Source organism: Anser anser (genome assembly GCF_964211835.1).
Source record: "Anser anser genome assembly, chromosome: 13".
Taxonomy (NCBI): Eukaryota; Metazoa; Chordata; class Aves; order Anseriformes; family Anatidae; genus Anser; species Anser anser.
The window spans coordinates 5,074,830-5,088,734 of NC_139734.1; the positions used below are offsets into that span (position 1 = coordinate 5,074,830).

Below are 13,905 nucleotides of genomic sequence, written 5' to 3' on the forward strand. Positions count from 1 at the left end.
CACCCTGGACAGAAGGAGGGGAGAGAGATGGCCAGCCATCTCACATCACCTTTTTTCTCAGATACTGATGGACTTGTAGTGCAATTTAGAGCAGGTTTAGAAGTTGTTTGTAGCTCAGATTTTTCCTTCCAGTTTTTCATAAGTTTGGGGAACAAGAATGCTACTGCCATTTGAAATTGTTCTTGTTCTGTCTCTGAGCCTGTTAAAAATATCCTAGGGTGAGGTCTAGAATTGGGCTCATTTTACCAGTTCTCCAAAACTGGAGATGATTCCCAGTATTTTATATACAGAATTTTTCTTCAAAACACAATCTGGCTATGTACAGGCAATTTATTTAAAGGGAGAACTGGATGCAAGAGTGCCTCTCTTCTTCCTAGGCTTTAGTAAAAATTGAGGAATGCTAGATAGAGATAAGAAAAATAACTTATCGCTTGCAGCCCCTGATGAGAAACAATTATGGATTGTGCTGGTTCAGCTGCACACAAGTTAAAGTAAACTATGGTCATGTGCTGCAAGTGATGCTTGTAAAATGGTCTTGTCAGCTGATGTGTATGTTGCAACACTTTGTGTGATTCAGATATCTTGATAACAGCTATTTGCAATGTTGTTTTGTGTATACAGGGCACAACTGAGCTGATGCTAGACTGCAAAGTGGCACAATATACTGCTGAAGCCCTGATCAGAATTTTGAGATAAAAGGACAAGTGCAAAGAGAACTGCCTGGCAAGCCTAAAAGGTAAGGCTATAGGCGCCTTCCCTCTAGTATATAAATATGCCTCTGTGTACATATACACACTTCAGTTATCAGCTTGCTACATTGAGCCATCGCGGAGTCCATTTTAATACAAGTATGTTTACCCAGGTTTTACTTACGCATTGCCATGTCTTCATAAGAGCTCATATACCATTTCATTACCTAAGGAAATTGGATTTTAAAATTTCTTTAACTAGCAACTGTGGTGACACTTTGAACTGACCTGTTCTGAAAATTTATCCCACTTGGGAGTGCTTTGACATGGATTAAATTAGAATAGGTATTTGTACCTTGATCTCACTATATCCCAGTGGGTCTGTGGAACAGTCCAATATATAACAAGACCTGTTTTTCTTTAAAAAATAAGAGGGGTGTTTATCAGGATAAGAGTCATTGCATTCCACCAGTTCTGGTATGACAGGAATTTGAGGTGGAGCAGTGCATAGTCCACAGTCCCCATGGGATTGTAACAAACACAGGTTCTGCCTGGGTCTATCCAGAGTAATACGCCTTTTTTTTGCTGAGAATGAACTGAACAAACCAGACCTTCGTAAGTCCACTGTGTTTTAATAAATCCAAAATCCAGCTTTAGCAGTATTTTAGCAAGTCTATCTTATCCAGCATATAAATCAAAGAGTGAATGTGCTGAACATAAGACCTACACCCAGTTCCCATTGAAATCAGTGGATTGAATTGAGATCTCGTTCAGCCCTTGCTCAGGCAAAACCCTTGAACACTGAGTCATGGTCCAACTTCATAGGCATCACATTCATCAGCACCTGTCTGGATTTGACTAACGTCAGTTGCTTCTCTTATTTTAGGAGATAGTTCCTTGAACTTCTCTACATGTGGCTAACATTACCTATGCATTTTGATAACCTTCACAAAAGTTTAGAGAACCACGTTTCACAAGAACCATTCACTATACAGAAAGATTCAAGGTCATACAGAATAGCATATAGCCTTTAAACATACTGCTTTACCAACTTGAGGGCTGAAGCGCTGTATGAATCATTGACCTTGAGGGAATCCTTCTGGTAAACATCACTGTACCTGCTAAATCTCTGAACTGTAATTGGACATTGTTAACAAGGATGCTGTGTGTGGCATTCAATCAGTGCTGGCTGATAAACCTAATAATGAGAGTGAACCTACCAGTTTAATTTTAATCACTGACATAGCCATGGATCATTTCTTCAGTCTCTGGTTGTTTTTTTTATTTCAGTAGAGTAGCTATTGTAATTTACAAGAACATTGCCTTCTGCTTCCTCCTGAATTTGCCCTTCAGTGTTATGTACAATGTTGCAGTGAGATTTTGAACCTGCAGAGTTCAAGCGAGTTTATGATTTAAGTAATGCTGGATATATTCTTGAAGTCAAGAAATTAAAAAACATAGTAGCTTGTAGGCTTTTTTAATAGAGGATATGCTATTTCAAACTTTCTCAGTGTTAATTATGTAATCTTAAGGGCGAATAAATTATAAACCCATGAAAATTGCAAACACATTAATCTGGGAGTATTGGCAAAACTAAGGACTGTTCATTTTACCAAGGGTAATTAGGACCTATTGACCTCATTTTAGCCTGTTAAAGAAGTCATTACAGAAAACTCACAGTTTTCTTTGACACAGTACAAGGTTAGTTTGAAAAGTAGCCCAGCATTATGTAGTCTGGCTTCATTTTTATATAGATGATAATACAAGTGTGCATATTTGTCATGTGAGAATATTATGGGAAAAATGAGAATTCTTTTTCTTGTTGGAGACTGAATTCTGCATTCATCCTCTGATCATTATTCACCCAGTATCAAAATAATTTACAATAAAAATTATACATTTTTTCAGCGATTCTGAAATCATCCAGAGCTTTGCTATTTATTAATTTTAATTAACAGAGTACCAACTGATGAAAAAAACAACAACTGGTATAACACAGATCGCTGAATACATTTTTGAAATCTTAATGCATTTTTACTTATCTTTAGTTATGATATTTTGAGTAAATCTGACCAAATTTATAAAGCAGTCACCCCTAAAAGCTATTTCCTATCTCCATACAGGTATTATCAATATACATTGATATGCATGTCATCCTATTTGCCATTTATTTGTGATTACAGTTTCAATTCATTGCACTTAGTATCAGCTTTTTGGGAAGCTTTCCAACAAAAAATAATTTTAAAGGTTAGTATTACTGATTACAGACTGAAAACCACCCCATATATCTAGTGCATCTCACAGTTGTAATTGCTGATCCCAGCTATTTCAACAGTTACACTTTTTGCCTCTGCTTTGGTCTGTAAGATCTAAACTAACTCAAAAATTCCCTTCCATATGGTAAGTGGGTGTAGTGGAGCATATTCTAGGAACCATCTTCAGATGTAAAGGTATTTTGGTGAGTCATCTTGATGTAAATTGCTTGAACTCTGCATGCGAGTTCAGTGTCATTGCTGCTGAGTCATTCTGGCATTTGTACCTTGTACATTCTTTCCAGAATAGAAAAGCCTGGGGAGCATGGGCAAGTTGGCTTGAGGTGCTGGAGATAAAGGCTGAGAAACTGGTAGGAATAGCTGGGCTTTTGAAGAGAAACTATGAGTTAGACTTGGTTGTTACTTGATCTACATTCAAATGCATATTTAGGGAATATATTTGGACAATATACAGAATGGCTATGATTTATTCAACACAAAGTGGAAATCACTTCTGCTCATACTACTGTAAGACTTAAAAACCCAAATTAAAGGCTTGCTCAAGGAAAAGTGCCTAAAGGAGGAGTCCTGCAGAAAATCTTTGATATGTTTCAGATGGACTCTTTTGTTTTCTTTGCAAATGATGCTTTCTAAGTTAAGAAAATATATCTTCAGGGAGTCAGGCTTAGGTGAGTGTTCTGGAACTCTAATTTTGCATAACCAGCAAAAATGCCATAAAAATACTACAACTATATCTAATGTCTGTGTTGGATAAAGAAGTGAGAGATGGTAAGCAGAGAGTCTTATTATTCCACTGACATAATTTGGATTGGTACTTGGAGTTGTACATTTAAATAAAATATTTCATATAAAAGCTATTCAGCTACTTCAAAGTATGATAAATCTACAACCATGAGTTAGCAAAATCTCAAAGTTTAAGGAAATCACTTAGTGGAAGAAGGAATTGTTCATTAGCAAGGCTCTTTACCCCCATATGATTCTCGACTCTTTTGAAGAACTAATAGATTTGTGAAACTTCTCCATAAAAAGCTGCGTTGAGTCTGCCCTAATATGTCACATTTATCAAAGTATCTACCAGTTCTGTTCGTTATTATAGTTTCTACCAATTTGCAAAGGGCAAACATCAGACTTACTGCTTCATTGTTCCCCAGATACATCTTGGAGCTTTTTTAGAAAATTGGCCTCAAATTTGGCACTTTCCATTCCTGGAGGACAGAACCTGTTGTAAATTAGAGATTACATGCCATGGTTAGCATGTCCTTTAGGAGCACATAACTTGGCATACAACTTGTGATTAGTTACTATTTGTTTTATGGATTTGTTCTAAAACCTTTTGTACTGACATTTCACTTTATGACAGATCCTTCATTTCATTCCCTTTTAAGAAAGGCTCTAATATAAGAGACTTTGTAAACTCCTGAAGATATGAAGAGTTTGTTTAGCTTTCTACTACAGCCTTGTCTTCTTTTGGTGTGTACTGTTCACTTGTTGGCCTTGCAGATTTTCTGGCAGAGCTTGTTCCTTTTGATATGTTTGAAAAAGGATTTCATTCATAGTGCCCTAGTAAAATGTTTCTGAGAACTACTTTGATTTGCCTGACTTCCTTTTTAAATCTTACCAGCCAAACTTTATGTTTTTCCCCCCTACTTTCTCCATTTGGAAACAACTTCTGTTTTTGGAGGATGTCTTTGTACTTCTAATTCTCTATGTTAGCTTGTTATTAAGTGTTCTCGACCTTAATGATCTTTTTAGAAGTACTTCATTAAGTGGCATGAATTTATTCTGAGTATCTTGGATTTCTAATATGTCTTTAAGGAGTTTCCATACCACCTGCAAACATTTTACATTTCTTCCTGCTGCTCTTACTTTTTCAATACTGTGGTGGTGGATTTCTGTTTTTTAGTCTCTGTTTTTGCAGGAAGCTTAGACCTAAATATATTTTGGCCACTATTGTGAGCTACCGAGTTACCTCTTTCACAGAAATATTTTGAACTAGGTCTTGCATACTGCTTCACATTAAGGAAAAAATTTCTGGTTTTCCCCATTTAGATGGTCCCAACAAGAAGTCATTACTCTAAAGGGATATTCAGAATTCTGTGCCATCCTTCAAAGTAGCTGAGAATGAATTCTGCACCCATGTTTTTAGCACATCTTCCATTTGACACATTACTTCACTGAGTTGTGACTGGTGCTAAGGCAGGCAGGCAACAGGCATACAGAATGTTTAAATTATCTACCTCCCTAACTTGCACTAGAAAATCTGCAGTGAATCCTGCTTGAGACGTATTCTTCTGATGAACTGTTGCCAGAACAAAATATAATGATTGCACTGTGTAAAGTAGTTGAATGAAAAAAATGTAATCTGTAGACACAAATCTTGAACTGGCAGAAAGGTTTATGAACTCACTAGCTACCCTGGTTTTTACTATTTCTGATTTTATTCTTTACACATTACTTCGTTTGATGGAGCAGCCATTGATAAATGAGAGTTTAAAAAATCTTTTTCTCAGATTCCTAATTTAATGTGTTTGAAAAATAGAGAACTTTGCACAGCCTGCCAGCAGGGAGGCTTGTGCCAAGCCTGTTACTCTTCCAGGTTTCACAGATGCATATGAGTAAACAAAGAGGTAAAGCTTTTACAGGTATTTGTCACGTTTCTATTGTTTTATCCAAGTTGTTCACAGTCTCTGTAATAACACAAATACAATTCCTTCGCTCCACTAGCATTTACAGTAGTCATTACATACACATCTAATCCATAGAAAAGGAACATGACACTGTACTTTTTAGACATATTGTCTAAATCGTGTCTAATGTGAAGAAAATAAACATGAAATACAGAATGAAGATAACAGATGGGATTGATTCTTTTTAATTTTACACCAATATCTCAGAATGGAGTGAAGATGTTTACATGGTGAGTGTAAAAGATTGCAGTTTTCAGTTCTGCAGTTGTCTCCCTTTGTGACCTTGAACAAGTCATGTATAATTTCAATGCATTGCTTTTTTTGTTTGGAAATTGATGATAGGTCTTCTTTATATGAGAGAGGTATTATGAAGTACTTTTATTAATTTGAGGTAAATAGGTAGCATGGTGATGTAGTGACACAATGACAGACTTGAGATTTAAAATGGGAAGATGTTTGAACTTTTGTATTAAGCAATCATCATTGAGCAGTTGTTAATTCAGCAGGATATGTTGTTTCTTAGTGATACAACTCCTACACAGCAATGACAAATTAGTATACAGCTGACACTCCTGGATGTGATTCAGTCTACTAAAGGGCACAGCCTCACATGCCCTGACCCAAACTCTCAGTCCTCTCCCCAGCAGTCCGATCACAGATGCATCTTTCCATTCCCAGTGTTTATCACCTTCAGTATACGATTTCTTCACAGTCAGCTGTACATAATCTTTAGTAAGTAATTGCAGGTCTCTTGAGTCTCTTCAGGTCTTTCCCTATTGTATACTGCATTATGCAAATTTAACTGGACGGCCTTACGACTCAACTTGCTCCAGCAAACCAGCAAGTTTCTTTTTTGCAAGTGCCTGGCTCAGTCCCTGCTATGGGAGCGCTGGATCTTGGTGCATTCTCCCCCCTGCCGGCTCCCGGCCGGCACAGCAGGCTGGGGAAAAGTCACTCCCACATGGAAAAAAAAAAGATACACATAGCAGAAGCATGAAGAGATCTAAAATATGTAGGAAATCAAGGACAAAGTGCTTATAAATTGACCCATTTTTACATCCAGTCTTCCAAACACAATATAAGGTATGTTTGGCCAAGCTATCTGTGAAAGTAAGTGCAACTTGCTAACAAGTAAGTAAATAACGTGTGCGATTTCCACCTGGTTATTTGCCAGTAAATGAAATTGCATTCACAAATTAACATATAGAGCACATCATTATCATTATCTACTTGTAGCATAGCATGTAAGACCTCCTGAATATTTTCACAACTCTGGAAGGTGCTGAAGAACCCAAACTCACTTTCTTTTTCTGCATAAAAATATTGAGGAATTATTTCACATTGCTGCCAGGCACTGCAGAGAGGCCATCTGAGGTCCAGACTAATTCTCCCAGGACAAGGTCAGTGCTGCTTCACAACACTAACATTAATGTTACAAGAAGCATGAAAAGGATCACCAAATTAATTATAATGGAGGGCCACAATAGTGCCATTTAAGTCCTGTTGTGCTCCAGGCTATTCTGTACTTGAACTGCTTTTCAGTCTTCACAATAAGCAGACAACTGTTATTTTAGAAGCAGAAGGAAGAAATGCCATTCTCCTATGCTCCTCTGTAGACTGTTTTCAAACAGACCAATGTGAATAATACCATCTCCACCAGACTGTCCTAAATAAGGGAGTCAACTAATTGGCTGATTACCAACATGCGCTTTATCAACACCATAACACTGCTGGGTTGGTTTCTCTTTTCTTGCCCAAGGGCCAGTCATTGTAAGATATCAAACTCAAGCAACTAAAATGGTTTTGCTTGTAACCTTGGCTTGATTTAAAATACTGAGGCTGCCATTCAGTTCCTGCTCTCATAAGCTACTTTAACTGCTCATAGGAACTAGTCAGGTGTTGCTGACTATGCTGTCAAAATGCAACTGACACAGTGTCTGCTTGGCACTTCATTTCATACTAGAAATGTTGTTAGGGAAGTTTGTTTGTTTTTATTACTACCAATGACAGGGTCCAACGTTCATAGCATAGTTGCTACATAGGAGTGGGTTCTGCTGTATACATGACCGGTCTTTGCAAAAGCATGCTTGCATCAGCTTTACATCCTCTTTTTACCTGTCAGCCACATGTTTGGTGGAGCTGCTTGCTGCGTTAGCTGTGACTGTAAGCCATTTGAGATACAGTCTCTCTTTGTGATCTCTGTAGGACTTAGGTCTGTTTCACTGTTGGTACAGTCTCTGAAACAGGAATTTTCAGGAAAGTTATGCAGAAACTTCCGTTCTATTGCATGCTGTATAGTTCGGTCAAAAACATACTGCATTCTGAATGACTTTGCTTCCTTGTGATTTTAATAGGGGTGTTTATGTCTCAGTGTTTTGCCAAACAGAATACATCGAATTATCTTATTTTGGGAGTTTGGCATGATACAGCAGTATATATGCATGTTGTTACATAACCTGTCCGAATATTTGAAATAGTTGCAGGCACTTCTCAGAACAATCAGGTTTAAGTACTTGAGGACAAAGAGCAGGTAACAACAAAGGCATATAATAATCCAGAGAAAAACATGTTTAATAAACCCATTTGTAAAAAACAACTCTTTTTTGGTGGTCAGATGGCATTATATACATATAATCTCCATGCCACTCGAATGTAACTGGGCAAAAAGAGTGTAATTTGGTCCTAAACTCATGAAGAATAGATGTTTTTAAACTAGCATCTTAAACAAACTAATATACATATATAGTACAAACATAGACTTATGAAAAAAGAAAACCAAAAAACACTTCCTATACAAATTTTTTGTACAAAGTGTTTCTTGACTTGTTTGCAGCTGTTCCAGTGACAGTTAGAGAAAATCTTGACCGCGACTGAGGCTTAGATTGCCTGAAGTAGATCCATCCCATGCTTCTCTTTCAACGTTTGCTGTTGCTGTTCTTCTTCCGCCCTCTGTGTCTTGGAGTCACACACTGAACTCGAGTGGTGAACGGATCTGCCTGAAAAATCACACAGGAGAAATAATGGCCAAGTGTCCTGAGCCATACCGTAAACAGGTATGCCAGTAAAACAAAGGGACTGCTTAAGTTGGCACTGACACAGGAAAAGTTCATGTGAAACCACTCCCTGCAGATCTAAGAAGAAAATAGCAGCTGTTAAGTGGAATCTGTGTGAAGGAAACAGAGTCTCTTACACTTAGTTAAGAAGTTGTGAATTTTAAGTTTACAAGTGAGGAATCACAAAGAGCAAGTATAAAATTCCCTGATGCTAATGTATACATACCTCTGTTTATCACCTTCAGGTTTTAAAGCAAGCAACTTTGAATTGCTTTGCCCTTGAACTCTTCTTTAAAACAGCTGCTGTAGCAAATGTGCTCTGCTGTGCCCTTGAACAGGTGTAACAGGTGCCTGCAGAGCTGGCACCAGGGAACTGGCTGGGAGTGCTCTCGTGTTGGAGGACAGAGCAGGAGATACCTTGCGTTAGCATCCCACAGTTACACTGCATCGTGTGTAGAGTCAAACTGTGCGGAACAGAAAGGCAATACTGTGGAGTCCCGTGGAGCTGGGTGCTTTGTACCTGTGGCTATATCGAGAACACAGATAGTGTATCGGCACTGTGGCATCGAGCAGTAATACGTTAGATGTTCTGTGCCTGTAGCATTTTCTTCTCACTGTAGAGTGTTTTTAAGGAAGAACACGGAGAGCAGAACATGACAACAAATAGATGAAAAAATACAGAGAGGGTTGGTTTCTTAGAGAATGAAACAACTCAAATCTACAGATTAACTATTAGCTTAAAGTGTTTGGTTTTGCTAGTACTGAAAAGCAGAACTGCAGGTGCAAGTTCTTGTTTCTTTTCCACTGCTGCACTCTGGATGCCTTTGTGTTTCTGAGGCTTGAACGTGCTGAAGGCAGATTCAGAGGTAAAGCAGATCTGCAGTGAGTGGGCTGCTCTCTTTGTGTGCACCCATGGCTGAGGGCACTGCTGGGGGAGCAGCTGCGCAGTATTTTGGCTTAGTGTCTTCTCTCGCATTACCTTGTTAACTAGGGATGCTATGCTGAGGATAGTGCTTGTAGCTATAGGGGAGAACACACGAATGAATGAAATTATGACTAATAGCTTCACTTGGGCCTGAGAAAGAGCTGAGGAAGAATAATGGTGCAAAGTGCAGCTCTGGTTAGACCTTTATTTTGAGAAAAGTGCAGTGGAAGCCAAGGTGCTTGGACTCGCTGAGGATTTCTACTCAGCCACCTTCACACATGACTAGTATTTTCTCCAAAAACCTTTACAAACAGCATTGAGGTCAGCTCAGTGTTGGCACCCCTGGCCTACTATAAATACACGGTGTGCTCCAAATGGCTCTGGGCAGGGAGATCCTTCCCCGGAGGTCAGTTCCTGCGGGTGGGCGTAAAGCAGTGCAGTCACGTTTCCTGGTGCCAGCCTCACGTATAAAACCGGGGGCTCGGAGGTGACCATTAGGGCTCTGGAGAAAATCCTGGGGTCGTGCTCCGCGTTCAGCAGGAGTCAGAAAAGCGAACGGGATGCTAGGAATTGCCGGGAAGCCAAGCAGCGTGCCCTTAGGCCTCCTTAGAGAGAAGTGGCGCACCCTTCAGGGCTCCCGAGCCCTACACAAAGCCCGCAGCCTGGGTAAACCCCCAGGAATAAACCCGTGGGCACACACGAGTGCCCCAAGCCCACCGCCGGGGCAGGCGCCGAGCTCCGCGGCGCTCGCCCGGCGCCTTTCTCAGCCTCGCAGCGGGGCCGGGCCTCGAACCCGCGGCCCCCGGGTTCCCGCGCGGGCGGAAGCGGCGGGTCCCTGGAGCGGCGCACGTCCGGCCCCGCCCGCCCGCCGCTCGCGCGCCTCGCAGGGCCCGCTCCGCTCCGCCGCCTCATGGCCGCCGCCCTGGTGAGAGCGGGGCACGGCGCGGGGGCGCCGTCGGGGGCACGGCTGGGCCCCGCCGGCGCTGGGGGGCTCGGCCGGAGGTTTGGCGGCCTCTGTGCGGCCTCTGTGCCTGGCCGGGCCGCGGTGCTGGGGCGGGGGAGGGCTGAGGGCCTCAGGGCGAAGGGCCTGGGGCGCGGGAGGGGGCGGCTGCTCGTCGCCGCGGTCTTTAAAAGGGAACTAGAATGGGAGTGGGAGAGCCTAGGGGCTGCGGGGCGGCGGGCTGGAGCCCGGAGACGCCGCGGAGTGTCCGTCCGCAGAGGCGTTCAGCTGGCGCCCTGAGTGAGGTGAGGGCCGGCCTCGGCTGGCTCCCTCGGGTGGCTGTTCTCAGCCAGGTGGCCCGTGCGGGTTTCCGAGCGGCTGCTCAGCGCTGCGCTTAAAAAGAACGTCAGCGTGTTTCCTAGGTGCCTTAGATTGCAGGTTCTCTAACAGTGCTTTACGGATTTTCTGGCGGTCCCCCTCACATCCCTTCTATCTATGTGGGGTCTGAATGGCAACATGCGCGAAATGGCCGCTGGCTGCAAAGTGCGTGTGTGCAGAGGGGTGCTGGCCGACCCCTAATGCCACATAACCAACAGGCCGAGCTCTGACCACCGTTCCTCTTGTGGGCAGCTGAATACTGTTTGTCTCGTGGTTCCAAAGAGTTCCTGTTGGCACTTGCTGGAGTGCAGTGTCTTTAGGAGTACTTTGTCACGTTGGGAATTGGCCTGTGGGTTCAGAAACCGTTGGATGAGCTAGACAGATGAAGAACAGGCTCGTGTTCTTACAGTGGGATATTAAAAAATAGTAAACAGTAATATGGAATATTTCTTTTTGTGGAGTAAGCAGGAATCATTTGATGGGTCACTTAAATATTTTACAGTATGGGAATTTCTCTGAGCAGAAGTGTTTCATGGGGTAATGCTGTAGGAATTTGTGGTAGTTCTGGTATATATTCATTAAAGACTGCCAAGAAGATGTAAATAGTTAAATTGGGAACTAGTGATTGAGTTGCAGATACCAAGAATACAATGCTGAAATAGAAGAATGATAATATTTTAAACAAAATTATCATAGCAAAACCAACTGAAAGTTTATAGATCTATGGACAGGAAGTTCAGACATCACTGTTCACAGTCTGTAAGAGATCAAGGGCCAAACAGGTAACCAAACTGAATGAATAACTGGATGAGATCCCAGTGCAGTGGTGTGACACCAAAGGCTGATAACCTTTGGATGAATGAAATAGAGATATGTGAGAAGTGTGTGGTGGTTCTTACCTGTGGATATAACACTGGAGCAATTCATACTGGAATATGGTCAGCATGGTCACAGGCCTTCTTTCTCCTTCCTATATATCCAGTTATAACTGTTACTACATTTTACATATATATACAATTGGATTAAAAATGAGCCTGTGGCGGTAGTGTGATGGGATTCTTGCTAATTTTCAGAAATAAGTGGATAAATTTTGTTCCTTAACTTTTCTTCAGACCAGCCATCGCAACAAAAGCTATTTTTACTGAATACTTGCGTGTTCACACGAGTTCAGCTAGCCATAGCCCATTTTCCAATGTAAGCATTTCCAATTTAAATACAATAAATAAATCAGCATTCATAAATGATTCTTAAAACTGGCACCTTACTAAAAGCTGCTACATCCAGCACATAGAAGAGGAGTTTGGAATTAATTTCATCATTATTTAACATCATCTTTCAGTGAGGTTGGAAAGGATAGTGACTTTGGTTGACAACTATCTGGAGAAGTTGTGTGGATGACTAGTTTGCATAAAACTGCCTAACTTCAGTAATTTTGTATGTTTTTTTTCTCTCCAGGATTTCAAAACTTATGTGGATCAGGCTTGTAGAGCTGCAGAAGAATTTGTCAACATTTATTATGAGACAATGGATAAAAGGAGGAGGGTATGTAGATATTTTGACAATAGTTTGAACTTCCTGTGGTGTTTTTGCTTGCTTTTCTAATGAGCATTAATTGAAAGTACTTGGAAGTTGATGTTAGTGTTGTATTAAAACAGAGATCTCAACTTGGCCTCTTGGACTGCCCTGTAGGAAATTTTTTTGTGTTACTGTGCAGCATTGCTGTGAGGGGGGCCTGATTAGGAAGTGCCGTAGTGTTCTTCAGTATATTTCAGTTCATGTCCAGCTACATTTAGGGTTTACCACGTGACCTCTGAGGCTAGGATTTAGCTTCCTTTTTTGCTAAGCTTGTGTTACTAGCAGTTCTCCCTTCTGTTTCTGGGAATCTTTAGGAGTGCTGAAAGATAAAGTGGAAACAGCTCTGTCTGACTCCAGAAGTCTTCATGGACCACACTCATGTTGTATCATGTAATGGATATTTGTGCACAAAAACCTGTGGGAACTGACTGCTCTTTGGACTTGTTACTGTATTATAATTGTAATTTCAAAAGCTGTAGATTTTGTGAAAATAACACTTGCGTGTCACTACTGAGTCACACTGTGCATAAGCAGGATAGTCGCAGATGTAGCAACAGCTTGCAGGGGAGGTAGGGAAGTCACCCCACAGGTTATGAAATACTGGGGAGGTGCTGCGCTGCTGCTGCTGCAGGTAATTGTCGTCTTGTAGGTTTCCACCATTACTGTTTTTGTCCTCCTTTTTTTTTTTTAACCTGAGATTATACTTTCCTGACTACCTGTGTGATATGTATGTACACACACAAAATCAGCAATTAATTATTCTGCAAAAGTAGCCCTTTCCTTTTGTTATCAAGTAGTTCAGTTGTATTTCTAGCTTTGTTAAAGGAATCTCATCAATACTGAAATTTGGACACGAGTCACTATGCAAGTTGTAAAGCAAAACATGTTTTTATTTTAATTCTTGATCGGGAGCACTAATTGTTAAAAGGAGCTAATTGAGGAGGGCATCTTATTTATTTAAGTAACAGAAGAAATCTGTAATGCAAAACACTGTTCTCTCAACCTCTTTGTGGAGAGTGTTGTGCTTACGCTTTTTTTCCAAATATGTCTGTTCATAACTCCTCAGGTTTTGACTAGGCTTTATTTGGACAAAGCAACCTTAGTTTGGAACGGTAATGCAGTGTCCGGGCAAGAAGCACTGAATGAATTTTTTGAAATGTTGCCGTCTAGCGAATTCCAGGTTAATGTGTTGGACTGCCAGCCTGTTCATGGTAAGCTTCCATTACAATTTATTTATTTAGTTAGGTATTTTGTAACCACTGAAAGTGAACTACAGCTATAATAGTGCTCAGTATTTCTCTTGGGCCTAGCTTAGAGAAAATACTGAGGGTTAAAAGGTCAAGCTGTGCATAAATAAAGCACAAATCAAGAGGTGCAGCAACTCC

The 13,905-nt window shown here is 40.9% G+C and overlaps 1 protein-coding gene and 1 long non-coding RNA gene across 7 annotated transcripts in view; one reads left to right on the forward strand and one right to left on the reverse strand.

Annotated features, from left to right (window-relative positions):
• Window positions 1–5,441: 5,441 nt before the first annotated feature.
• LOC310880915 lies at window positions 5,442–8,918 on the reverse strand. The gene is made up of 2 exons (XR_014571987.1): window positions 8,745–8,918; window positions 5,442–8,645 (listed from the first exon to the last, which is right to left on the reverse strand). It is a non-coding gene; the product is annotated as an uncharacterized lncRNA (long non-coding RNA).
• Window positions 8,919–8,946: 28 nt separating this feature from the next.
• Window positions 8,947–13,905, forward strand: part of NXT2 (nuclear transport factor 2 like export factor 2) — a 73,098-nt gene continuing 68,139 nt past the window's right edge. Inside the window, exons 1-3 of one of the 6 annotated variants that reach the window (XR_014571980.1) lie at window positions 8,947–10,552; window positions 12,401–12,487; window positions 13,587–13,731. Coding sequence is in view for 5 of the 6 variants with exons in the window: in XM_083797449.1 (XP_083653575.1) it covers window positions 10,771–10,872; window positions 12,401–12,487; window positions 13,587–13,731 (334 nt within the window). In the remaining variant the exon portion in view is untranslated. The other 5 variants (XM_083797450.1, XM_083797453.1, XM_083797449.1 and 2 more) reach the window with 5 other exon arrangements.